Source organism: Bipolaris victoriae (genome assembly GCF_000527765.1).
Source record: "Bipolaris victoriae FI3 unplaced genomic scaffold scaffold_20, whole genome shotgun sequence".
Taxonomy (NCBI): domain Eukaryota; kingdom Fungi; phylum Ascomycota; class Dothideomycetes; order Pleosporales; family Pleosporaceae; genus Bipolaris; species Bipolaris victoriae.
In genome coordinates, this window is record NW_014575372.1 from 277,515 (window position 1) to 303,068 (window position 25,554).

Sequence of the window (25,554 nt, forward strand, 5' to 3'; positions counted from 1 at the left end):
TATTCTTTCTTACGTTGGAATACTTCGTATGTATAAGTTGTCCGACATAATTCAGAGCAACACGGGTATTCTTATATATAATGGATTTTTTGTCTATATGCGAATATCACTGTTCACACGAACTCATGCTCGAACATGAGCTGTCAACAGTTCAAGCACCAGGAGTGAAGTATGTACCTCATCAAACCCACCCACCAATGTACCCAGACATTCCCAAGAACAAAAAAAACACTCCCCGCTGAGAGTCTCCCTCAAAAAACCAAAATATACAATCCAAGAAGGAAAGAAAAAACCATTCAAATCCCAACCTCCATCCAAACAACCCTCCATCCCCTCAGTCCCCCAATACCCCCACTAGCGCCTTGGCACATTTTTCCGCAAACACCTCCACAACCACCACTCCACCCTCACTCCCTCCCTCTCCGCCACGCCACCCACTCGCACCCCTCCCCATCTCACCGCGCAAAAAAGATGCTCTCCAAAGCCCTCACCCTCACCCTCCGCCGCGCCCTCCCTCCCCGCGCCCCGCTCTCCACGCGCCTCACGCAACGCACCCACATCCACACGCCGAGCTGCAATTGCCTGCGCCCAAGCCTCCTCGCACGTCCCACACTACAAACCCGCAGCAGTACCGGTGGTGGAATTGGGGATTTGGCCTCGCGGTTCAATGGGTTGGGATTCGGACAAACGCGCGGCATGAAAGTCCGGAGCTCGGTTAAGAAATTGTGTGAAGGGTGTAAGAGCGTGAGGCGCAAGAAAGGAAGATATGTGTATATTATTTGTTCCAAGAATCCGAAGCATAAGCAGAGGTGAGTTTTTTTTTGGGGGGGGGTCCTTTTTTTTTTAAATACCTTGAGGGGAGAGGGAGGGAAGAGAAGGCTAATGGTTGAGCAGGCAAGGATGAGATGGATGAATGATGAGGAAGAGAGGGTGTACGATATACATGTGCTAGAGGCATTATGGGCGTTTATTTTCTGGAAATATTTGAAAACAAAGGGTATTCGATGGAATATATGGAATTACTCGAGTATTGCATGAGAAGGTGGGTGGATTTGTGAGAAACTGAAATACAAGTTTTAACATCTATCCCTTCTTGAATGAAAACAAAACGTCTACTTGTATCATTACTTCATACCACCAACCTCTTCCCAAATACCCACCACAAAACCCTCCCATCTTACCCCATACTTCCCCCACTCCTCTCACCCCCAATGATCCCCGCCATCCTCAATAACTCCCTATCCATCTCCACATCCCCCGTCCCCAAATTAATCCTCCTCCTCGCCTCAGCCTCTCGTTCCTGCCACGCCCACTCCTTCCGCTGCTGCTCCGCCACCTCGTCCCCACCACACCCCCAAACCTCCAAGCACTCAATCTCAAATCGATCCTGCCAATCCTTTCCCCTTCTAGCCGGGAGTTTCGACGGAAGAAACGAGCCTCCGCCCTCGGCCAAATGCGTAAAAATGGCGAACTCTAGCGCGTCGTCGAGATGCAAGGAGACAGGACCGGGGCGGAAGACGGAGTGAGAAGAGTATGATGAGGAGGAAGCTGATTGAGCGGGCACTGGGGTCCCGAGACCGATGCCTGCGGGTTGTGTTGGCGATTTGTTAAAGTAGGTGTAATCTGTACTATACGACGACGCGGTAAAGACGTCGTGGGTAGGTGAGAGTTGGAAGAGTTGGGTGGTGGAGTCGCCGAAGCAAGATTTGCCGGTGTGTTTCCACTGGGTAGGGATGTATGCGCCGTAGATGAGGGTCTGGTTTGGTGAGCCGGGTATGATGCTATCTGCGTGGCGCTTGGGTGGCAGCATGTCTTGGAGTGCGCGTTCGCGGGTACTGGAGGGAGTGGCGGGGAGGAGACGGCCTTTTACAAGGAGGATGGTGGGGGCGCGCCAGTTGAAGACTTGTTTTTCGAAGGAGCCCATGCTGAAGCCGTGGGTGTTGCCGCTGTAGAGGGGGCGGAGGCGTCGGAAGAGGTTGCTGCCTTTGATGAAAAAGGAGAGTTGGCTCAAGGTGGTTAGATTTAGTATCTCGCCTGGTTCGCGGAGGACTGGCTCCAGTTCTGCTTTTGGTGGTGGGATAACGGGGTGATTCTCTTGGGTTGGTGATGTGGAGCCTGGCTTGCGTTTGGAAAGGTCAAAGTCTTTTGCAAAAAGGAAGTGCTCGAATAGTGGATTGAGCCCGTTGAAGAGGTAGGGAAGTGTTGTTGAGACGACAGCGTTGAAGACGCGATATGTGACTCCTGGATGGTCTTCGACGCCAAACGACGATAGTATAACATATGCAGCGTGCCGAAGCTCTTCGACTCTGTCGTCTGATAGATTCGGTGCCAAACTCGAGAGACTCTGCTGTGCATCTATCGGCGCAATGAGCAGCAACAGCTCCACCAGTTTCAAGAAGTTGTCTGACGGTATGATGGAGTGGTGGACATTGGTGTGATCTCCCTGCTTGAATGCATCAATCGCATCCATGGACTCGAGCGCAGCCAACACCAGCTCATCATCCTCGTCCTCTTCTTCTCCCTCATCTCCTTCTGGTGCATCGACCGCAAACCCCAAGTTACTGCCGCTCTGATTCCCCGTATCCTTGGCCATCTCTTTCTCCTTCTCTTCTACGCTCGACCGTATCCCCTTGTCATATATCGCCAAGCTGCGATAAATCTCCCTCAACCAAATCTCCCTCCCTCTCTTCTTGACCACAGCTCCGTATCGCTCTGTCAATATCGTGACAGCCTTGAGCAGCGCCTCATGTGTTAGAATGGCGGGGGCCTGACTCGGCAGCGGAAAGGCTCCCAGGTAACTCGCCATCTGAAAGACGACCGAGCCCACGCCCAGCGCGTCGGGAAGCTCCAAGAATCGACATAGTGTAGTCTCGCTCCAGTAGTGCACCCCAGACTGCGTGTCAGCTAGCGAGCGGAATACAGAGTTGAAGCAGTAGAGCTCGAGAGGCGTGAAGCTTTTCTGTGCGAATCGCTCAGCGATGGCTTGGGAGAGCTGCTCTGGCTGGTGTTAGATTGGGGAGCGGAGAGTCTGGTGGATGCATACCTAGTGTTAGCCGAGGCGCTTCGTGCGACTCTCCTTGACCCATGATGGCGCAGGTAAGGCGGTATTCAACTGCAGTGTGTCTTGCATGATTCGTGAAGCTACTGCCTCAACGTGGGCGTCTGACAAGCAATGACGGCATGTGGGTTATCTCCGGTAACGCCGAGGGGGGAGGACTGTTCCTTCTGAGTCTGTAATCGAGGCACTGGTTCGTATGCAAGAGATATCTTCTTTTAATCCAAGCATCACGTGCAATCTGGTGAGATGCGAACAAGTTATGTACATATCATTCAAGCTTGCGCTGTAAGATTAGAGGCGTGCTCTCATGTATACAAAGTCCAGAACACCACTCTATCCCACTTTGACACCCTTTTGGCCGTCTCGGTTTGCTCTCCAAACACCTTCACCACCTTCAAATCTTTCTAACTTCCATATTTCTGCTCTATCCTTTGTCTCTTCGAGCGCCTCTTCGCCTGCCCTCCACGCCGCTTGGCGATGTGGGGCGGAGACAGCAATCACGATACTTTCCTCACCAATTGGGCATTCGCCTAGTTTGTGGATGATGGCGATCTTGGTACAAGAGTGCTTGGCAAGTATAGAGGTACCAATCTTGAACAGGGTCGAGATGGCGAGGGGCGCGTATGACGTATAGGATAATGACGAGACAGGCTGGTCGTTGAAGGAGTCGCGCGTTGTGCCTATGAAGAGCACAGTCGCACCTGCAGATGGAGAGCGGACAAAGCGCATGGCGGCGAGAGAGTCGAGGTCGTGGGGAGTAAGCTCTACATGGATGTTGTCGGTGGTTTTGGTGACAGGCTCCGAGGGTATGTCAGGGGTGTAGGACTGGGATTCTGTGGTTGACATGTCGGCTTCTGCTAGCCTTGGCTATTGCTTGTATTTCTTTTAGACAAAAGCCCCAGGGACTGCTCTATGGGTACAGGTACGGCTGGCTAGCGTAGAGATATGACTTTCTGGGTAGACCATGTTAGTGCACCGGGCCCGCCTTGAAGATATGAGTATATCTCAACTGAGCAATTGAAGTGGTGAAGTACCTGAATGTTTTGGAGACGCAGTCGAGAACCAAAAGAAATAACTTTGCATGTGCCCTTCCAAGATAAGGGTGCTATCAGCTGGACCCCGCCATAGCTGACCAACCGTGACGCCACATGAGGCGCTTGGTCACTTACCGCTCAGGGACGTGTCGCGCGTGAATTCTCTGGATTATCGCAAGCCTGGGGGTGTGTGTGTGTATGCATGCATATACATATATTATGTACATGTGTATATGTATACACTACATTTGTACCTGAGGCGCGTGTTCGCAGGAGATGGGACGGAAGCAATGTCAGAGATGCCGTCATAGCTCAGCGGGAGGGTTCGCTTAGCGCCGATCGGCGACCTGCATCGTCACATGTGGAGCACTAAGTCTCCGGCGTGGCCCCGTGGATAGCATGCTATGGGCCATGGCATAGCTTATTAGCTCCAACGGTCAGCCTCGCGTCAGATGACTACCGTGGCTAGTGCTTCACTTTGAGAGTCTTGTTTGTCCAAAGGGGCTCGCTGCTTGATTCTGTCTTGACTTGATCTCCCCAGCCAGCCCTTGAACATTGCCGCCCGCTATATTGCTTTCCCCAACGCCACTCGCTACCACCCTGCCTCGACGCGCCGATTTACCCGGGTCCCTACTCGAGGTTACACTTCCGGTCGATGCTTCAGAACACGTTGCCCTCCTATACCACACGCTGACCTTCGCGCCGCATACGTTACATGGCGAGGGATGGTCTGGATTATAGCATAACACGTCACGCAACATGGGCGGGGATTGGGGGTATGGCACCGTATTCAACATCTTCATATGGGGTTATCTTGTAGGAGGACTGACCCTATTGCCTGCTCTTCTTACAATTGCATGGTTCTGGTGTACTACGCCCGTTGAACACGACAGCTTCGATTCGGCTTCCACCCAACATGGACAAGCTTCACAACCCCGCAGAACATCGAACGGGTCCGTGAATAGCAAAGGAGGGGACGACACAGACCCAGGGGCAGCGATAGACGACGAGATACTGGAGAAGCTAAAAGGAAGGACACATGAGCCGGATGTCTGCGCTGGGTACTTTGCTGTGTGTCGGGAGTATGTGCCGGGCGGCGTTAACGGCAAGCCTCCGGATCGAACCACTCCTGCAGGTACCGTCGTGGCGGTCGAGAGTCCCAGCGTCTACCAGTCCATGTACAGGAGCATCTTCGATCGCAACAAGACTACAAGCCCGACAATAGATGCGGCAAATAACAAGAACAAGAAGGCGCGGAATGTCTTCTATGTCGTCTTGCGGTATGTTGGCTGCACAAAACCGCACCTCCAAGTTACGGGCTGACTGAATACCAGCCTTGGGCACCTCATGCTCTACGACAACGAAGATCAAATCGAAGTCCGTCATGTCATTTCGCTAGCTCACTACCAGGTGGACATATACGGAGGTGGAGAGCGCATACCTGAGGGCGAGCTCTGGATCAAGAGAAATTGTACGCTTTTGCAAACACTCTCTTATTGCCCCTTACAGTACTTACGAAGCTAGGCATTCGACTGGTCCAACAACTGCATGATGACAGCACTGCAACTCCAAAGCAATTCTTTCTCTTCTCTGATAATTGCTCTGAGAAGGAAGACTTCTATCACGCGATGCTTCATGCTCAGGAAAACCAGAAGGACCCTTCTGACACAGAATCGCCGTCCGTTCCGCTAAAGTTTGAAACGCCCGATCTTGTAAAGCTGGTACAACAGCTGCATGCTTCGGAGGAGAACCTTCACACCCGCTGGATCAATGCCCTCATTGGCAGGGTGTTCCTAGCAATGTACAAGACCTCGCAGATCAAAGAGTTCATTGCAGCGAAAATCAACAAAAAGATATCCCGCGTTCCCAAACCCGCCATCATTAGCAGCGTACAGTTGCGCAAAGTTGACATGGGCACTCTACCGCCTTTCATCACCAATCCAAAGCTCAAGGAGCTGACTGTTGATGGCGATCTTGTTGTCGAAGCTGATGTTAGTTACAAGGGCAACTTTTCCATTGAGGTATCCGCGACCGTACGCATAGATTTTGGCACACGCTTCAAGGCCCGCGAGGTGACACTCATCTTGGCTACGGTATTGAAGAGGCTCGATGGTCACATTCTCATCAGGATCAAGCCACCGCCAAGCAACCGGCTTTGGATGACCTTCGAGACTCCACCCAAGATGGAATTCTCTCTTGAGCCAATCGTCAGTTCACGGCAGATTACCTATGGTGTTGTCTTGAGGGCAATTGAAAGTCGAATACGGGAAGTCGTCAATGAAACTTTGGTGCTTCCCAACTGGGACGATATGCCCTTCACAGACACGATAGCGCAAGTCATCAGAGGAGGCATCTGGGAAGACACTTGTAAAACCAAGGGTGAAGATGCGGACAAGGCTAGCCAGAAAGACGCCACGCTTGACGCTGCCATTTCTGATATGCAAAAACTTGACGAGAAGGGCGACTCTGCCAGTGCACACTTCTCCATTTCTTCCAGTGCTGAATCAGAAGAAGTCGCAACTGGTATTTCTACCTCTGCAGATCATACATCTTCGTCCTCATCGGTAAGACCACGTACAATGCGGTCAACCTCTTCGATGGCGCAGGTGAAGGTCGATTCGGCCAATGCTTCTGCAGAGATAGCGCACGAACACGGGTCGACGCCGACTAGTGCTCGGTCCCTTCCTGTCACAACCCCTTTGCGTTCACCCATGCGGCCAAGCAACCCGCGTCGAGCAACCCAATCTTCAGTCAGCTCCTCGGAAGACGCGTCAGCACCGTCAATATATGCAGAAAGCACAGCGTCTGCGCCAGTCTCAAATGCTGATTACGCTCACACTAGAGCCAAGTCCAGAGACCTGTCTGAGCAAGAAATTGCTGCTGCGGCAGCAGCGGCAGCAGGAGCAAGTAGCATGCAGACTAGGAAACAGACTCTTAACCAGTCTCTCAACTCAGCTACTGCAGCAGCAAGAAGTTGGCTGGCGGCGAAACAGAACAACAAAGCCGCTGCTAACAACAGACCGCCAACGTCAGAAGGCCCAAATCTGTCTGTAGAGGTACTACAAGAACCTAGGTTACAGGTTCCAACTTCGCCCTCTATTTCCAAATCACACACGGAACCTATGGGTAGAGGTCAGCCGCTTCCGCCGCCCGGAACCCCACTCCCCTTACCCAAGAACGACAAGAGACAGACTTGGGCCATTCCAGCAGCAGCAACCTCTACATTTGCAAACCTCACCAAACGAAAACCTGTCACAGCCTCTCCTCCGCTCTCGAGTAAGCAATCAGTAGAGGATCTAGACAGCCCTCGGGGTTCGTTTACACCGACAACACTACTACCTGCAGCTCACTTTCCCGGTCAAGACGCGCGTCCAGTCGCAGAAGATGGCGAGGAAATGTTTCGTGAGATGAGACGTCGGACGAGTTCTGCAGCCAGTGAGCTAGCCACTGTGCCACCGCCTTTGCCAAAGAGAAGAGGAAGACAGCCTAGTGTGAATCAGAATGTACATAATTGGCGGTTGAGCCCGAAGGATGATGTACAGGGCGAGCCACTGTTTGTTGTCGAAGCTCCGGTTGCGGAGGGAAGTGCAGAGCCTAGTCCTGTGAGGGGGGAGCTGGGAGGTGAGAAGATATTTGGGGGCGTGGCTCATAAGGCTGAGAAGGTGTAATGTAGTGGTAACAGCAATGGCGATAGCGATTGTGTTAATGATATATCAAAAATGACGGCGCTATTGGATAACTTGAAATTGTCTTTTTTTTTCTTTGTTTAGGTCTGGGTTTCGTGCTAGCTATGAGTTTACCACCAGCATATCGCTGGCCATAAGTAATCCAAAATATCCCCAATATCGCTGGTGCCATTTCTCACATGTTCACATCGTTGTGTGACTTTCTCAACACCAAACAATCACACATACCCACTCTCTCCACATCATTCCTCTTCGTCCCACTCCCCCCCCAGAAACCCAAAAGTACCCACACACACACACACACACACACACACACACACACACACACCCATCACCGATAAACCCAGCGTACGTTACCACTCACCTACGCACGCCCCCCTCCCCCATTCCACCGCATAAACCCCCCCTCGGCCGCCCCTAACATCCAAAACGGACAATGCAACTCCCCCACAATCCACACTTTTTATCCTCACCTACCCTTCTCGGTAATTCTCCCTCCCCCCTAGAAAGAAGAAAAGAGTAAAAAAACATGGTCAATGCGGTGATTCGCGATTTCCCGTGTTACTCGCCGCCGCCGCCGCCGCCTGCATCGACGCACAAAGTGGGGATGGGGGATGTAACAAGAAAGCTTGCATAGTGTATGTATGTATGTACATATGCGGGAATGTGGGGCTAGGCTAGCTAGCTGGGGTGAAAGGAGTTTACGCCCTGGACACTGGGGGAGGAGCATTTTGGTACGGTATGTGGGTCAGAGTCTACGGTATGAGGTGCATGTATGGTGGGGTTTTTTTCTTCCTTGCTTGTGCCTTGGGAGAGGAAGTGGAATGAGGGTAGTCGGTAGTGAGTTTGGGGGATTATTGTACCATTGTCTGTTTTGGGACTAGTGCGGGTACGCGAGTTTGTGGCGTTTGCTGGGACGTGGCTGGGCCTCTCCCCGGGTGGAGCATGGTGGTGATGGGGTTATGGGTTTTGTTTGTTTGTGGGGTATCACGAAGGGTTGTGTGCATTGTGCGTATGGGATAGAGATGGGGTCATGAGGGTGAATGTTTGCTATACTGTGTGCAAGTGTGACTTGGGTGTGTGGTTCAACGGTGGATGGGTTGCGCCAATGTTGTGGCTTGTACGACATGTGCTTGTTGCGTCCAAGTCCATACTATTGCCTTGTTTAGGCTATAGATTCTGCATTGTTAGCAAGATGCATAGTCCCGGTACTAGCGCCAATGCAATGGTGCGGCTGAATGTACATATCGTATGTACATGGGTCTTGTGACAAGTTCATTTCCTTGGTATGGGTTCGCGTGCAAGAATGCGGCCATGTGCTTACCCGGATTTCGGGTGCATGTGCAGATGAGGAGGATTGTGCATTGCATATTACGCCGGCTCTAGTGGATTTTGGAAGGGAGATTAGGTAAGGATGAGGTAGATAGAGTGTTGATTGTTTGTGGCGCAGTACCAAGGCTCTAAGTAAAGGCTAGGCTGTATTAGTATACAAGTATCGATAGTGCTATAAAAGGTGTGCTCCTGCTTACAATGATCTTCTGTACATTCTATCTTTGACGAGGCACAGCACCCTTAACACTATCTATCTATCGTTCTGCGATCGAATGGAGTCGACAATGATTAAAGTGTAAAACGACTCTCTATCTTAGTTGAAGAGCACTCTACTATACCCAAGTAGCTCTCAAGTATGACTTTACGTAGCTCGGAACCACTTCTCTCATTTCCAAGGTCATGACGATTGTTGGTTGACTCTGCCTGGAGCGTGTTTTGATTTCGTTGTTATTAGATAAATCTCTCTTCATAGCGATTGCGGCTTTCGTCATCGCTTAAATTTTGCTTTGAACTGAACTTGAAATATAATGTAGGACGAACGGACGTGAGGTATCAGATCGACAATGCAAAAGCCTTTGTTTTCAATGTTTTTCTCGAAACACCTGGTAACTCAGATATGAATACATTAAACAATGTCAAGACAGTCTCATAGCCAACGACGGGCACTTCTTCTAAAACTTGTCGTTTACTCCCCATATTCGGATGGCAAAATGGTGGTATCATATAGTGAATAAGACAGTAAGAGTACCAAAAGGTTTAGATGAGTCGCCTTGAAGACAAGGGTTATGTTTGAATCTCCTTATTTTTTAGATCTCGCAAATCGTGCGACATGTGGGTTTAGCTGTAGTTGAAAGGATACAAGTATCATCTTGTGGACTACGTCGTGATAGTACTGTGGCATATCGACATAGGTCTACCTCATATAGCTGGTTGAATTCTCCGCAGATCGCAGCACTAAACTCACTCACATTTCCTTCTTGGAGAACCTCTGCATGACTGATGCGCGGATCGATGACGCAAAGGATGGGGTGTTTGTGACTAAGCGGGAGCACCAAGATGGCCGACTTCGGACATAAAAGTGCAAGTTGCCCTCTTACTCCAACAAGTATTGTGATACTCCGTTGTCGCAACATTTTGACAGACAGGACTTTACCCCAATCAAAAGGCTGCGATTTCGGAATGTTCGGCTCCAAGCGCTGCATGACCTCGAACTATAAAGCCATCAATTCATCTCCTCTTAATTCCGGCACTAACCAAAGTGACTGCCATCATTGACGCATTCATAGACCTGCTGCCTAGCACCCTTCATTTCCACATTAGTATCAACTCCACACTGCTCATTGAATTGATATCATCTTTTACAGCTCCGCATAGCCCAACATGTCCGGACCATACCTTCACGGCCACCATGCCTCTGTCCTCCGCTCTCACAGTTGGCGCACCGTGGAAAACTCCTGTCCTCATCTCCTGCCTTACCTCAACAACCCCTCACTGAAGATACTCGATGTTGGGTGCGGCCCTGGTACCATCAGCGTTGATATCGCTGCTCGAGTTCCACAAGGTTTCGTCTACGCAATCGATCCCTCCGCCGATGTCATTGAAAAAGCCCGAAAGCACGCAGAGGAAAAAGGAATAAAAAATATACGCTTCGAAGTTGGTGATATTTTCGAATGGAACAAGCTCGAGGGTGTAGAAGAGCATGGCTTTGATGTCGTACACGCGCACCAAGTGCTGCAGCATCTTCAAGACCCACTAGGCGCGATGAAGGAAATGAAACGACTAGCCAAGGCCGGCGGCATCCTTGCCATCCGAGACTGTAACTACGGCGCCATGGACTGGTATCCGGATCACCCCATGCTGCACAAGTGGAAGGAGCTCTACATCAAGGTTGCGCTGGGACTCAAGGCTCATCCAAACATTGGCAAGCAACTACATGCAATAGCGATGGAGGCTGGCTTCCCAAGAAGCGATATCGAGGCTAGTGTGGCTGCTTGGACATTTAGCACACCAGAAGAGAGGGAGTTCTGGTGCGGCCTCTGGGCTGATAGAACAGTGCAAAGCGACTACAAAAAGAGGGCGTTGGATAGTGGGCATGCGACGGAACAAGACCTGGAGGAGATCTCCGCGGCCTTCAGAGAGATGGAGAAGAAAGAAGACGGTTGGCTTGTTGTTATCAACGGACAGATCATCTGTCACGTTAGGTAATGAATCTGCATCATCACAAGCCTACGTCTGCTCTCAACAGGACGCCCGCCTTTACGCAGTGCCATCTGCTCGGTCCTTTTACGTATCCTGACTCCAGCCTAGTTACATGTATCTTCACCGGCTCGTCCCATTTCCCACGCCCCCACTCAACTACCCAATTATAACTGCAAGCGCTCTTACCGCCTGCAATCATCTGACAGATAATGCACTAGCTTCCTAATGCTGCCGTGGCTGTCTGGCCCTGCAGACGTTCGCTATATCAACCCCACCTTACCCCTCCATCCTGAGCCATCAGCGCAAACCATCAATCCACAACTTCACGAATACCAGCCCTTCATTTTACCAACCTACCGAACAAACCCGTCGGAAACCAACATGCAGTCCATCACCGTTCTCGTCAACTCCAACCACACCAGCTGCCCCAAGTGCGGCGCTGGTATCAGTGATGGCACCAAGAGCTGTGGATCTTGCGGCAGCGTATGTTCTTAGAAGAGGATGGGACGTTACCTACTATCAGATCACCGCTAATAGTCGCAGACTTGCCCTGCTTAGAGTAACTTCGGATCATTTGCATAGTGAGGCGTAGTGAGCAAGGCTGGGCGGACTTGCCCGGAGGTTGTGCATAAGCGGCGTTTGTACCAGGTTGATTGGAAGACTCATGGATATGACGAGATGCATGGACATATAGGATTAGTGAGTTTTGGAATGCAGATATGCGATTATCGCGCGACTATTGCTTCCTGTGTGGTTCAGTGAAACGAGATGGAAGTACTTCCAGCAACATTCCCACAGGCTGGTGATACATGTTGTGCATCATAGTCACGTCTTCAAGTTCTTTGCTTTGTCACATCCTTGCAAAAGGAGCTCGCCTCTTGATGAACGTTCATTTCTCTTGCGCCTTCTTCACATGCGCACACGGCAGCCCAAGCACTACAACCACTATACACCTCTTTACGTCGCATCCCTATATACACTTTCATCCAACGACCAAATGCCCTCTGTACGTCTCTGGTTTTCTCACACAAGGCCATCCCAAAAACCATGGCGTCGAGTGTTCTCAAGTGTATATAAATAGTACGGCATACGTACGTGGGGATTGTGCGACTAACAGCCGACTGTTTTCATTCAAACTCATCAACCTGACAATACCACGGAAATCATGAGACAGAAAACATCAGTACGACAGATGCGCTGTGAGACTAGAGATTCATTGTAATTATGGGAATGTTGAAAAAAAAATGAGCTGTAGTACCCTTAAAGGCATTGCTTACAGGAATAGGAGCAGCTGCAAAGTGGGTGCAGCGAAGAAGATCAAGGTGACGAGTGCTGGTGGCGTTGATAATTGAAGAGCCAGCTTCTGCCAGCCAACTTCTGGTCCGAAAAATTGGGAAGCTGGAAGAGACGGAAAGATGCTATGATCATATCCGGGTGTACGCGGTAGGTTGAGGGATTGTTACTCGATTTGTTTGTTGCTAGTATCACCTCAAGAGTTGAATCCAGGTTTGGGTTGACGGATCACCAATCAAGTACTGAAACCTATAATAAACTTGTGCTCATTGCTAATGTCTGATAAAGAGTAACATACAAGGAAACAACAATTGGAAGGAAATCTGGGTATCGCATACTGAGAAAATGCCACCATTACAAAACCAATTTCGAAATTGCCAACTCTACTTCGCAGCAGATATGATATCGTGATACTAGGTCCTGGATTGCACATTGGCTGCTACAAATTAAACCTATTTGAGTAAACATCCTGTTAGTTATGTAGGTTTTGAGAGCGTGTCTTACTGTTGACTTGTTCTTCTTCAGTAGCCCCTCCTCATCCTCAACCAAACCAGCAACGCACAGACAATCATGACAACAGCGGTCAGGAACATAAAGACGGCATCGGCTTTAGCTTCCTTACAATGGCCCTCGTATACAGCTATTTGCTTCGAGGGGTTCCTACTATATTCGTAGCCATTCCAGCAGAATCCGGGGCTCTGGCAACCGCCATTGAACCACTCGTTTTCAATCATCTTGTTTATGTTGCTGGGATCTTCGGCGCTCATTTCGCAGTCTGTGCCTGCCAGGTTAATAGCATACAGCTTTTGGGAAAGTCAGTACTTTATTCTTGCATATTTGAAGAAAAGAGCGCTGATGTTGATCAAGAGACGCGATACTTACAACACCACCGGCAAGGTTCACCAGCGCAACAACGCCGTCGATGACAAGCCCAACCATGCCACCCAGAAATTCGAACCATGTTGCAGCCAACCCTATGAATGCAGCTACAAAGGATAGCCCGCCGACAAATGCGCCATAACCCAAGCCGGCAGGAAGATTGCCCCAATGATGGCCGCGGATGAGCGTCACGCTGAGGCCTAGTACGATGATGCCAAAGAGTGCCTGTACACCGCGCAGCGTGGCATTGAAGATTGAAGATACCATATTCACTTTGGGATATGTCTCAATATTCGAATCGGAGGATGTAAGGGGGTACTCGGTGAATATGTGTCGTTTGAGTTGTCGTTTGATGCCGGGCGAAACGGAAAAGTTTATTCGCAACCACAGTCTTTGCCAAAGAGATTCGCAAAGACAAAAGCTTAGAGATGATGAAGTGAATACAAAAATGGATTTTGGAAATCAAAGGCACATGTTCACCTCAAGTATCCCCAAATATCCTCGTGATGGGCTATGCTACTTGCGGCCCCCCGTTTAAGGCGCCCACCGCAAGGCTGTAACGTGTGGCAGATATGCAATTTTCTCCCCGTTACTCTGCAACTGGCCAGGCAAACACGGCGCTTGAGTCACACAGTCCCGCCTCATAAATCGCCCATCACACTGTGTTCAGTGGATATAATGTGGGACGGTGATGTGGAGGGCTGGTTGCCTGGCATGAATCACAAAGGGAATACCCACATTTAACCGCTTTGAGCACGTAACCGCTGGAGCAAAAATGAGCCAGAGGAACAAATTTCAACTCTGTGCAATGGTATGATTAGGCCTGCAAGGGTATGCAGTAGAAAAAAACAACGAGGCTGCTTTTTCACCGGTCTGACACTAAATTTAGTCCGAGAGGATCGGCAATGTAACATGATACAGTATTGCATAGAGCGATTCGCTACTTCTCTTTGAAGTTTTCTAGTATAAAGATTCAATAAACAAATCATGCCTTTGCTGACTAGCACCAGAAGAACGAGAAAGCGATATTCCGACTGCTGTCTCATACATCGTTGTTACTAGAGCAGCTGCTACAAACATCTGTCTCAAGGTCGACCGATACCAAATGGCTTGCCTAAGAACCAATGCTGACTTCAGGCCGCCAGTATATTTGCTGCTGCCAGCACAGCCTTCACGGTCCTTCCCAAGTATTCGTTTGCTAGAGTGAAGTTACCCACAGAAACGGCTTCCGTAATTCCAGGAAAAGTAACGGGCCTGTATCCTGTATCTATTCCTGGTGCAAATAGAAGATGTTGATAGAATGGCCTTCCGGGAAGTCCGCCTTGCTTGATGAACTCTCGTCCAAGATCTCGGGCTTTGCGGTTCAGTTCCTTGATTAGACGTACATTGTTTGAGACTACAGCCATCTTACAGGTGGCATTGAATAGCTGTGCTGCTTCTTCGAATACCGCAACAGCATCTTCAAGCTGCTCGACTTTGACTGTAGCTGTTGCATTCGCAGATGAAACAAGCTTGCGGAGATCCACAAGCCACGCCTTCATCTCTACATCATAGTTGGCTGGCTCAAGCGGCACAACATCGTCGTTTACTAAGTGGAACAGCATCAAGGTCAGGAACTGTCCAATCGCCTTGTGCTTTACAAATCCTGGATCAGCAAACTTAGCCATCCAGTGATAGCTATCGAAGTTGGAGTGTGTGTGATAGATTGGATCCAGGGGCGCTCGCGTAGTACCAATATCCATGGAAGAAATCCCACCGCGGTGTACAAATGCTGCGTAGTCGCTTTGTGCACCTAGAAGATCAATCTCGCCAGAATTTTCTTCCCAAACATCGTATATTGTACGGTTCTCGCCATGGGGCCATATGACCTTCTGTGCAGTCGAAGTGATAAGGGAGTGAAGGTCGGGAGAAGCACTGAAGTCGGGGATGGTGCCAGAGACTCCAACGTCGAAGTTTAAGTAGGACACAGTAGATGATTTAAGCCAGGGAGTGTGTTCCTCAACCCATTCAGTGCTGAAACTGGTTATTTCTGAAGTTCTGAAAACAGTTTTGTGTGATTCAAGAAACACAACTTACCTTCCCACCAACCCATACTCCTCCGCATCCCAACTACAAAGAACAATCGTCCGTTTGGGCCTCCACCCAGTCTCCAAGAGCTTGCCAATAGCCCTCGCCAACTCAATCAAAATCGCTGAACCAGAATGCGGATCCGCTAATTCCTCATCAGCCAAACTCTCCAGAACCAACCTCAAAAACTCACCAGCACCGCCAACCATCCACGCATCATGATGATTCCCCACAACAATAACCTCATCCCCCTCCGTCCCATTCACAACACCAACCGCATTGTAAATCCACTCAATACCGCCCTTCATCTGATTCCTCATCTCAAGCACCGCACCAGACGGCCCACTAAAATACCCACCACCACCACCACCCTCCCTAACCCCCCGCCCCTCCAACCCCCTCAACAACCCCCTCGCCTCCCCCCACGACAACGGCAAACTCGGTATCCGCAGCAAACTCCCCATGTACATCCTCTCCACCCCCTCCTTCGACGCATGCCCCGGCGTCGTCGGATCCCCAGGATACTTACTCAGGTCCAGCACGCTACCGCGCTGTATACTCCCCGGGTTACGTGCGGGCCCAGCAGGGTACGGTGCGTACGTCGGTGGCGCCATTTCTCCGTCGTCGGCGGGATCGGTGAAGAGGAGCAGGCCGGTTAGGTTGAAGGATTGCGCGTTGCGGAGTTTGGTGCCGCGGAAGGGGCCGCCGTGTTTGGCTAGGCCGATTTTACCGGCTAGGGATATGTTGTGGGTGAGGAGCCGCTCGATATCTTGGGTTGTGGCGCGGCCTGGGGGGGTTGGGTTAGTTGGGGTTTTGTTGGAGGGTTGAGATGGGGTGGGAGAGGGAGGTGGGTGTACCGATGTAGATGTAGGGTGCTGATACGTTTCCTGAGGCGGAGTAGCCGTGGAATGCGGGGATGCGGTTTGGAGAACCGGTTGTAGGGTCTTCTTCGAGGATAGGTTCTTCAAGAGTGAGGTTGTAGGTGGTTCCGTTGGGGTATTTGAGTGCTAGGGATTGGTGGATGGGGTAGTTTAGGTAGACGTCTTTGAGTTTGTGGTCAGTGGCTGAATATGCCCATTTTCTTTTTTTTTTATCAAAGCAGGGAATGAAGACATAAGGGGACTTACGATAGCTATCTAGTCTAGTGTCGAAACCATACTCGGCCCATTTTGAAGCTGTCCATTGAGGCACTGCGCTGCTTTCTCCCGCGAGATTTCGCCTGTGAGCTAAAATTTATGAGTGTCTTTTCGGATGTGTGCTGTATAATTGGTGTGAGAATTACAGTAGTAACTAGACCAAGACGCTATTGAAGTATTGTCAAAAGACGATACTAGAATTTGTTCCTGTGGGGTCAGAGTTGGTGGGAAGATGGGTGTCGTATCACGCTGGAGCAGATGGCGATCGTGGTGTCGGCGATGGTGTTTTCTTTCACATCCTTGAATGATACTCGGTAGTAGCAGAGCTAAGAGGAGGTACATAATTTTCGATTTTGAAGGCGAGGGCAGTAACAAAGGAAGAAAGGAACAGCGGGTTAGTTACTTAAGTAGTAGATTAGCGTGCATATATGAGTAGATACGGGTCTGGTAAGTTGAACGAAACAGCTCCAATGCTTTAATCTATGTAAATATAAATCGTGCAGGGTCACAGAGAACACTTTGCATGGGTGGAGATATGATATCATGCAAAGTGGGATTCCGTCACTGGCAACAGGCCCAGTCCGGTTGATCACAATCGTGGACCATAATCCATATAGCAAATATCATATGGAATCAATTCACACCTCACAACCAATCATCCACCATCCATTCGTGTCAGGCACACAAAAAAAAGGGATCAACACCTAAGCGCTCACCTCAACAGCAGACACTTCAACAGCATCCTTGACCCCACCCTCAACGACACCCACCTCCCTCTGCGCCACATAAACATCCCCCTCACCCTCATGCATCCCCCCAAGCAACAACGACCTCGGCGCAGCCGCCTGCTCAGCCGGCGACCCCAAAAACGCCAAGAACTTCTCGTCATGCCACTGGCGCGACGTAACATACCTCCCCTCACTATCCCGAAACATAGTCTCGTCCTCGGCCCGCAGAAAGTACGCAACAGAGTACCTATGCTCACTATAATTGTACGGTACAACGCGGTGGATACACGATTGAAATTCGTGACCGCTGGCGAAGCGTAGGGAGTCGCCTACGTTGATGATAGCTTGGCCCTGTTTGGGCTCTACGAAGCCGAATTCTTTGGTGCCTGGTGGTCGGATTTGGAGACCCCATTGTTCGGTGAAGAGGACGGTGAGGGAGCTTATGTCTGTGTGCTTTTGGTGGCCGACATTGCCGTCTTTGGAGGGGTCGGATGGGATGTAGTGCATCATGGCTAGAGTGCTGGTCGAGGGACGGTGGTTGCGGTGCAGATTCTCGAAGCGGGATGAGCCTGTGAGACTGGACGCGGTGGAGAGAGCGGCCAGGATGACTTTACCGATAATGTTGTTGGCGGAGATGGCGCTCTCGAGGGTCTTTAGGTCGGCGCTGTTCTTGATGTTGCGTGGGATGTGGGGAGATTCGCGTTGGATCTCATCGCGAGAGATTTTGACCATTTCGTAGCCGTCGCGTGTGTCTTCGAGGACGCCGTTGCGGGAACCGACGGGCTCGTAACTGGGACCTCTTAGTGACTGTGGAGGTTTATAGGGAGGGGTCTTGTTTATGGGCTTACCCGAGATGAGGAGAGATAAGTCCATACTCGTTCTTCACCTCAATCGGAGCTTCGAAGAACCTGTGCATGAGCTTCAGAAGCCCCTGGTGGTCATCAAGAAATCGGCGTCCGTCAACATTGTTGAGGTCCAGGTAGAAGAAACCTTCGTCTTTGCAGCATTGTAGGAGCTTCTCGAGTTCCGCGGGCTCCTGAGATAGGAGTGCAGAGAAGTCGATAGTCTCCATGGGGTAGACTGGGACTTGCTTCCCATTCCACTCGACCTTGCGAAATATATCGTTTGATGAAGCCATAGTTTTGTTACGTCTTAGAGGAACTGGTGTGATGATTTTGCTATGAGGTTTCTTTTGACAAAAGCTGTCACATACAATAGTCTGTACGAGGGCAATTTATATCGAAATCAACTCCACGCTGCAAAGACATAGTGAAGGATCTTCTGCTCAGGGACTCGTTGATTAAGCCTTCTTACGATGAAACTCGGCATGTCTTTTCTTTGGAAATATCGATTAGTCCTAGATTAAGCCATGTCACTCTTGCTCCTGGATCTAGACGACAGAGTCGTATACCCCACATACTTTGCAGCTATCAAGTATACGATGTAGCCGACACAGATTCCTCATCCATTCCAACTGGTACAAATCCATCCAGATGTCTTGGCTGACGACTTGGATCGCCATTGAATTGATCAAGATGCCTTTGACCCCGCATCGCAATGTGCTTCTTATGCTTCACGCAATCGCCTGAGCCGAGTTGAGTGGCTGCCTCTTGCGTATCATTTATCCATCGTATGGGTAAAGAAGATTGACACTCTGTTATGAGAAATCACAGCGTACACTATACAAAAACGGCAGTTGGGAAGCAACTGCCGTTGCTAAGGTTGGAATTTGTGGGGCCTCCACAGTGGGGAGGCCAACGCGTGGGACGACTTACTGCCGGCATAACATGTACGCATCCTCATGACTTGGACAACTAACAATTTGAAAGAGTTATTGTTACTTGAATTGAAATATGTAAGAAATTTGGTCTACATAGAATATTTTGTTACAGACACGTCCCGCCATGCTAAAGGCATTTACAGCTTCATGCCCAGGACCTTGTGTACCCTCAAAGCTTGCCTGATGCTCAAGTCAAGCATAATCTCCTCACTACCACCTGGAATAGCATATGCCCTGACATCCCTGTATAGCCTTTCGACCTTGGCGCCCTGTCCGCCTCTGCTATAACTCAAGCCACCAAAGATTTGACTTGCTTCCCTGGCACAGAACTCAAATGTTGTTGTGCTCTGGGCCTTCAAACTGGCAATAGCACCTCCAAGCTTGAGCATAGCCTCCATGTCGTCCATCTTCTCGCACTGGTAGATGAGGTTCTCCATCCAGTTGTAACTGGCCTCAATCTGACGAGCCATGTGCGCGAGCTTGAGACGGATGACGGGGTGGTCAATGAGACGCTTGCCGAAGGTCTTGCGCTTGTGTGCGTACTTCATGCTCTCTTCGTAGCATACACGAGAGAAGCGGAGACATTGAATGATGATGCCGATACGCTCGTGGTTGAAGTTCTAGATGATGATTAGTGGGCATCTCAAGGCGATTCAAATGATTGACTTACGGTCATGACGACCTTGAAACCCTGGTTTTCCTTTCCGATGAGGTTCTCGACAGGGACCTTGACATCTTCAAAGGTAATGTAGGTGGTACCACTGCTCCACACACCCTGGCAGTCCATCTTACGCGTAGAAACACCACCTGCGCTGCGCTCAATCAAAAGGACTGAAATACCGTTCATGCCCTCGCCGCCAGTACGAACAGCGGTGGTGAAGTAGTCGGACCAAATACCGTTTGTGATCCATTTCTTCTCACCGTTGACAATGTAATGTTTGCCATCCTCGGAGAGCTTAGCTTCACAGGTCAGGTTCGCGACATCACTGCCGGCATCTGTGGGAATGTCAATTTCAACTTTCTAGATACAAAAGGCGGGGACTTACCTGGCTCGGTGATTGCCAAACAGATCCTCTTCTTTCCGCTAAGTAGATCGGGACCAATGCGCTGGACAAGCTCTTTCTTGCCAAACTTGAACAGAGGCGGTCCGCCGATTCCGTATCCACCGATCAAGCCCCAGACGAGACCACCACTGCCCGTCCTTGATATTTCATCGGTGATGATCATCTCATGGAAGTGATCCCACTTCTCTGGTGGTACGCTGTTGACCCTCAGGTCGGTGTATTGTGTAGGGTACTTGACGCCCAGCATACCAGCGAGGTATCCTCGTGCTCCCATTTCGAGGAAAATCTCATCTGGTACCTTCTTTGCTTCATCCCACTCTGTGACGTATGGCATGAGCTTCTCCTCAACCCAGTCGCGGACTTCTGCGCGTAAGGCGGCGTGCGTCTCGTTGTAGTAGGGAGAGTGATACTGATCTTTGTGTTAGCCGAGGCTCATGGGAATCATTGAAAGGCGCATCTGTGGACATACAGTTTGATACCACGAAGGGTCCGCATATGGGACGAGGTCACCATAGGAGTCGAAAGGCTCCGACTCCTCCGCAGCTTGAGTTGGCTGAGGTGCAACGACTCCGGGATTTGCCTCTGGCTTAACAATCTCCTTCTCTGGAGCAGCAGCCGCGGGAGGAGCTGGAGGAGCAGCCTTGGTGTCGAGTGATCCGACTAGCAGCTGCTTCTGGTACTTCTTCAGAATGCTCTCGTTGTGGTACTTCCAAAACTGCTTTGAAGCATCCTTGCCAGCTACTCGCTGGAGGACTTGAAATCATTAGCTTGGACCGCGGAATCCGTAAGATAGGGCTCAGCGTACTCTTTTTGCCGCCAGGGTGGTCATCCTGGAACTTGGTAAGATCGTAGACATCCTCGTCTACAATGATCCACAGGTCGTTCGCAGTCTTGTGCGACGCGACATCGGCGGTAGAGAAGCGCTTCGCCATTTTTCTCTAGATTGAGAATACAAAGGGGGAGCAAGACGAAGGGATGAAAAGCAAAAAGATGAAGGAAGAAGGATCACAAGACGACGATGGAGACACTTCTAGGCTTATAAGAGGATTAGCATGGTTTCGCGCTACTTTCACATGCTCGCAATTACTCCACGCCAAGGAATCCGGGGAAGCATGCCATCAGCTGAAGGCCGACCGTGAATAGCGCGTTTGGGGTACTGCGACCGCTCTCGTGTGATCTTGTGCGTGGATTTAGGGGCGTTGCTATTGGTGGAGCTGGCCCATGAGCGGCTGACTTGCTGGTTGAGGGCAGACGTCATTCACCAAGATACCGAGGTATGCCGGATTGGGAAGGCTCACGTGGGGCGGCTCAATTGTTGTTCCATGCAGGACAAGGATCCGCAGCGCCGAGGGCATCACATGTCAGGACAATGGTGAGGTTCAGGTGCCAATGGTCCGATGCTCCCTGACAGAACGCGTCGCGGCTTTGCGTGTGCACACGTTGTAGCCATGCCATTTCGACGATTGCTTGGGCGTGGGGTCTCCGCATCAATTGCCGTCCTAGTGTGACGACCGTGACTCTCGCAGAACTGAAATAGCCAGACACTAAGCCACCATCAAAAATGGTAAACTACTAACAAGAAATTAGCCCTTTCCCTTGTCTACGGTATCCGGCTATTTCTGTTCCGCGAGAGCGTGATTGGCTTTTGTAATTAGCTATATCCGACAGACGGGGGTATTATGGTTCCAAATTCGCAATACTCCGATTGCCAATAGTAGCAACGGCTTCATACAGTTACATAGCCGTCTACACTCTAAGTATCCCTCCGGCACTCTGTTAAGGATATGTCTGGCATTTCAAGAGCTTTTGTGTAGGTTGCGAAAATCAAGTTCGCCCTCCACTGATTTATAGTTGTTAGAGTTTTCCTCCTAGTCACGACAATAGCTTCACTAACACTACGGTTGTCCCGTACTCGATAGTTAATTCAGAGAAAGCTTCTACGGCACCAAACCTCAATGAAATCATTTCCAGTCGATGTAGTGTCTCGATCATCCCAGTAAGACCCCTCTTGAACACAATACTTCCAACCTCCGCCTCCGCCTCTGTTTATCCCTCCCGCCTGCCTTACACACGCATTACCATTTATTTGTGGAATACCCATACCCGGAACTGATTTCCGGTGCGCTTCGAATTGAGGGATACATTGTAAAACCTTAATCCCCTATCACTTGTGGGGGGTAAGCAGTATGATTATCAATATAGCTAAACATAAGCTATGATTGTAGGAATAATGCGTACGCAGAGAATATGGCCTCCAGCATTCTCGCATCAGCCGGCTGGCTCACCCACTGGTCCTTATTCACCAGTCCCACAGCACAAGTAATCTAGAAAATGTTGTTAGAAGCTGTCAAGAGGAAATGGGTGAGACAATATCAAAGGTAGCAGCGTACCCGCAAATGTCTGCTGAGGTGCAAAAATCAACAATCCAGTGATAAGAAGATACTTCATGTTGTGAAGTTGAAGAGAGTGAGATACAGATATGTTACTTGAGTGACAGTAGCTATTTCACCCGAGTGAGACCAAGGAACATGTAGCAGCTAGAATGGTAAATGCTTATGGGTGCTTATAGAGTCATGTGTATGTTAACGCAACGCATTCCATAGTAAAAGTACCAGCCTGATACTAAAACTGTGTTTGTGAACCATGTGGGTCAACTCGTATTTGATATGTAGACTCGTGGTCCAGAATATAGAATAGCGATGCCAGATGAGTGTATCTTCATTTCGGTCTTGATACGTTAACAAACGGAAGTGTCTTGTAGTCGTCCTTGCCAACACAAGCAGTCTTGATCACCGAAGTACTACTACTGAAGCTTAGCCAGACCTGTGCTGCGTACGGTCTTCGTCCTTGTTGCTACGGCTAAATACTATTGATTCTTGAATGTGAAATGCGGACATAGTAGATGGGATTCCATGTAGAGTCATTTTACATATTAGCTGAGTTTTGGCGGTAATCCGGTATTCCCTTGTACAATTCCTCCAATACGCAAGTGCTTTTATGTCAAGTCGCTTGCTTATGGACTAGTATATGGCCGTATTGCGCGTATCACATATACTTTGGTTTCCCCTGAGGGGCGCAATCCGTGCACTCCGATTGGCGCGCCCGATCGATGAGCCTAGCTCATATACGGCAACACCCGAATTTGGAGGTCCATGTTGTCAACAAACATTGAATTTCTCCTTCCGCCCTCTTATGCCATTGGCTCCCCACACCGCCTCCTTGGCTGCAATGCATGCTCTGTGACGAAGCACAATTGCCCTTTTCTTTCTCTTTTACATATTTTGAAGTTTGCATTACCTTTTGCCTTCGTCGAGGTTTCCAAGCGCCGCCTTGTACCTGAGCGCCCCTGAAACCACACACCGCCACTGTTACCCGCACAACAATCATGTCAATGCGAGTGACGCGATCCCAAGCGGGCAAGACCCCGGTGTAAGTCGAAGTATAAATGCACAAAAAAGGCTGACTGCTGACATACACGGCACAGCAAGCCCGAACGTCCCGGTTTTGTTGAAACTCCAGGGCGCAGGAGGTCACAACGGCGCAAATCAGCCGTGGCCGACGCCGATATATATGAATCGACCCCAGAGCCTGAGGAAGCCTTCGCAAAGTCCTTGTCATCCACCGACGGCACCATGCCCCCCAAGACAGCCCACACCAATGGCCATGCCAACGGAAATGGAACTACCAATGGACACGTCAACGGACACGCCAATGAACATGCAAATGGACATGCAAATGGACACAGCAAGCAGGAAAAGATCGAATTGGACTTTGCATTCGAGGCTGAAAAGTTTTTTGCCCCCAAGGATCCTTCTGGTCTGCATGAATTTGGAGGTGCAATTGGAATGGGCAGTATGATGATCTGCTTTCCTGCACTCATGTACTACATGTGGATTGGAGCCGCTTTTTACGACGGCAAATTCCCTACGCGTACCCAAGGCCAGAGCTGGTCAGACTTCTTTGGTCACATGTGGTATCTTGTTAAGACGGAAGCATACCCCAACAACAAGGCATGGCAAATCTACTGGTTCTTCGGACTGATGCAAATGGCTTTTTACATGTTTATGCCGGGTGTCTACCGCAAGGGCAAGGCGCTTCCTCATCTGGGTGGAAAGCAGTTGGACTACTACTGCTCAGCAATGTGGTCCTTCTACTCTAGCGTCGTCATCATGCTGGCTCTACACTTTGGCGGCTACTTCAGGCTTTATACCTTGGTTGATGAGTTTGGCCACATCATGAGCGTTGCCATCATCTCTGGCTTCCTCTGCTCGACCATCGCATACGTCTCTGCTCGCGTCCGTGGCGCAACCGTCCGCATGACCGACAACTTCATTGTCGACTTCTTCCTCGGTTCTGAGCTCAACCCCCGTCTCTTCGGTATTTTGGACTTTAAGATGTTTCTTGAAGTCCGCATCCCATGGTTCATACTCTTCTTCCTTTCTCTCGGCACGTGCTTGAAGCAGTACGAGCAATACGGCTACGTTTCCCTCGAAGCCATCTTCCTCCTATTCGCACACTACCTCTATGCCAACGCCTGTGCAAAGGGCGAGCACCTCATCATTACAACCTGGGACATGTACTACGAGAAGCTTGGTTTCATGCTCATCTTCTGGAACATGGCTGGTGTGCCTTTGTCGTACTGCCACTGCACCCTGTACATCGCCTACCACCACCCCTCCGAGTACGACCTGCCGACCTGGTTCACCGTTCTTCTGACTCTTGGCTACCTCTATGCCTACTACATCTGGGACACGACCAACTCGCAAAAGAACCAGTTCCGCCAGGAGGAGCGCGGTGTGGTTGAGGAGCGTACCACTTTCCCCTACTTCAAATACGGCCGCATCGAGAACCCCAAGACTATCCAAACCGCCCACGGAAACAAGATTCTTGCCGATGGCTGGTATGGAAAGGCACGCAAGATCCACTATACTTGTGACTTGTTCTTTGCCATCAGCTGGGGTCTCATTACCGGTTTCAGCAGCCCGTTCCCTTGGTTCTACTCGGTCTTCTTTGCCGGCATGATTATTCACCGCGCAATGAGGGATATCGAGAAGTGCAGGGAGAAGTATGGTGAGGCATGGAAGGAGTACGAGAGGCAGGTGCCTTATCTTTTCATCCCAGTAAGTCGACATGTTCTCTTTGGCACATGCATCTCTTGCTAACATTTTTCTTACAGTACGTCTTTTAAGTACGCAACTAAATCGGTTTCATTCGAAACTCCATCTTATCTGTCCATATACAGTTTCTGGCTCACGCCTCAGCTCACTCGGAATTAATCGTGTACATGATTTTGATTCA

General features: G+C 50.0%; 10 protein-coding genes across 10 annotated transcripts; 4 read left to right on the forward strand and 6 right to left on the reverse strand.

The window, feature by feature from the left end:
* Positions 1–471: 471 nt before the first annotated feature.
* On the forward strand, positions 472–813 carry COCVIDRAFT_35556 (hypothetical protein; the record flags this gene model as incomplete). The annotated part of the gene is made up of 1 exon (XM_014703790.1): positions 472–813. One exon carries the CDS (start codon positions 472–474, stop codon positions 811–813), a length of 342 nt encoding a protein of 113 aa, XP_014559276.1.
* A 364-nt stretch (positions 814–1,177) lies between these two features.
* On the reverse strand, positions 1,178–3,086 carry COCVIDRAFT_35557 (hypothetical protein; the record flags this gene model as incomplete). The annotated part of the gene is made up of 2 exons (XM_014703791.1): positions 1,178–2,997; positions 3,044–3,086. 2 exons carry the CDS (start codon positions 3,084–3,086, stop codon positions 1,178–1,180), a joined length of 1,863 nt encoding a protein of 620 aa, XP_014559277.1.
* Positions 3,087–3,391: 305 nt separating this feature from the next.
* COCVIDRAFT_13838 (hypothetical protein) lies at positions 3,392–3,904 on the reverse strand (the record flags this gene model as incomplete). Its single annotated transcript, XM_014703693.1, has 1 exon — positions 3,392–3,904. One exon carries the CDS (start codon positions 3,902–3,904, stop codon positions 3,392–3,394), a length of 513 nt encoding a protein of 170 aa, XP_014559179.1.
* Positions 3,905–4,851: 947 nt separating this feature from the next.
* On the forward strand, positions 4,852–7,760 carry COCVIDRAFT_92388 (hypothetical protein; the record flags this gene model as incomplete). Its single annotated transcript, XM_014703792.1, has 3 exons — positions 4,852–5,372; positions 5,427–5,563; positions 5,617–7,760. 3 exons carry the CDS (start codon positions 4,852–4,854, stop codon positions 7,758–7,760), a joined length of 2,802 nt encoding a protein of 933 aa, XP_014559278.1.
* Positions 7,761–10,490: 2,730 nt separating this feature from the next.
* Positions 10,491–11,315, forward strand: COCVIDRAFT_92248 (hypothetical protein; the record flags this gene model as incomplete). The annotated part of the gene is made up of 1 exon (XM_014703793.1): positions 10,491–11,315. One exon carries the CDS (start codon positions 10,491–10,493, stop codon positions 11,313–11,315), a length of 825 nt encoding a protein of 274 aa, XP_014559279.1.
* Positions 11,316–13,123: 1,808 nt separating this feature from the next.
* Positions 13,124–13,748, reverse strand: COCVIDRAFT_24469 (hypothetical protein; the record flags this gene model as incomplete). The annotated part of the gene is made up of 2 exons (XM_014703712.1): positions 13,124–13,405; positions 13,485–13,748. The coding sequence occupies 2 exons, from the start codon at positions 13,746–13,748 to the stop codon at positions 13,124–13,126; spliced, it is 546 nt and encodes a 181-aa protein (XP_014559198.1).
* Positions 13,749–14,614: 866 nt separating this feature from the next.
* Positions 14,615–17,026, reverse strand: COCVIDRAFT_92536 (hypothetical protein; the record flags this gene model as incomplete). Its single annotated transcript, XM_014703794.1, has 6 exons — positions 14,615–15,494; positions 15,558–15,693; positions 15,742–16,335; positions 16,406–16,591; positions 16,676–16,774; positions 16,831–17,026. The coding sequence occupies 6 exons, from the start codon at positions 17,024–17,026 to the stop codon at positions 14,615–14,617; spliced, it is 2,091 nt and encodes a 696-aa protein (XP_014559280.1).
* Positions 17,027–17,388: 362 nt separating this feature from the next.
* COCVIDRAFT_92540 (hypothetical protein) lies at positions 17,389–18,550 on the reverse strand (the record flags this gene model as incomplete). Its single annotated transcript, XM_014703795.1, has 2 exons — positions 17,389–18,202; positions 18,261–18,550. 2 exons carry the CDS (start codon positions 18,548–18,550, stop codon positions 17,389–17,391), a joined length of 1,104 nt encoding a protein of 367 aa, XP_014559281.1.
* A 779-nt stretch (positions 18,551–19,329) lies between these two features.
* Positions 19,330–21,188, reverse strand: COCVIDRAFT_24471 (hypothetical protein; the record flags this gene model as incomplete). Its single annotated transcript, XM_014703713.1, has 5 exons — positions 19,330–19,812; positions 19,863–20,188; positions 20,239–20,665; positions 20,726–21,009; positions 21,062–21,188. The coding sequence occupies 5 exons, from the start codon at positions 21,186–21,188 to the stop codon at positions 19,330–19,332; spliced, it is 1,647 nt and encodes a 548-aa protein (XP_014559199.1).
* A 2,453-nt stretch (positions 21,189–23,641) lies between these two features.
* Positions 23,642–25,444, forward strand: COCVIDRAFT_24472 (hypothetical protein; the record flags this gene model as incomplete). The annotated part of the gene is made up of 3 exons (XM_014703714.1): positions 23,642–23,685; positions 23,741–25,376; positions 25,433–25,444. The coding sequence occupies 3 exons, from the start codon at positions 23,642–23,644 to the stop codon at positions 25,442–25,444; spliced, it is 1,692 nt and encodes a 563-aa protein (XP_014559200.1).
* Between the last annotated feature and the right edge of the window lie 110 nt (positions 25,445–25,554).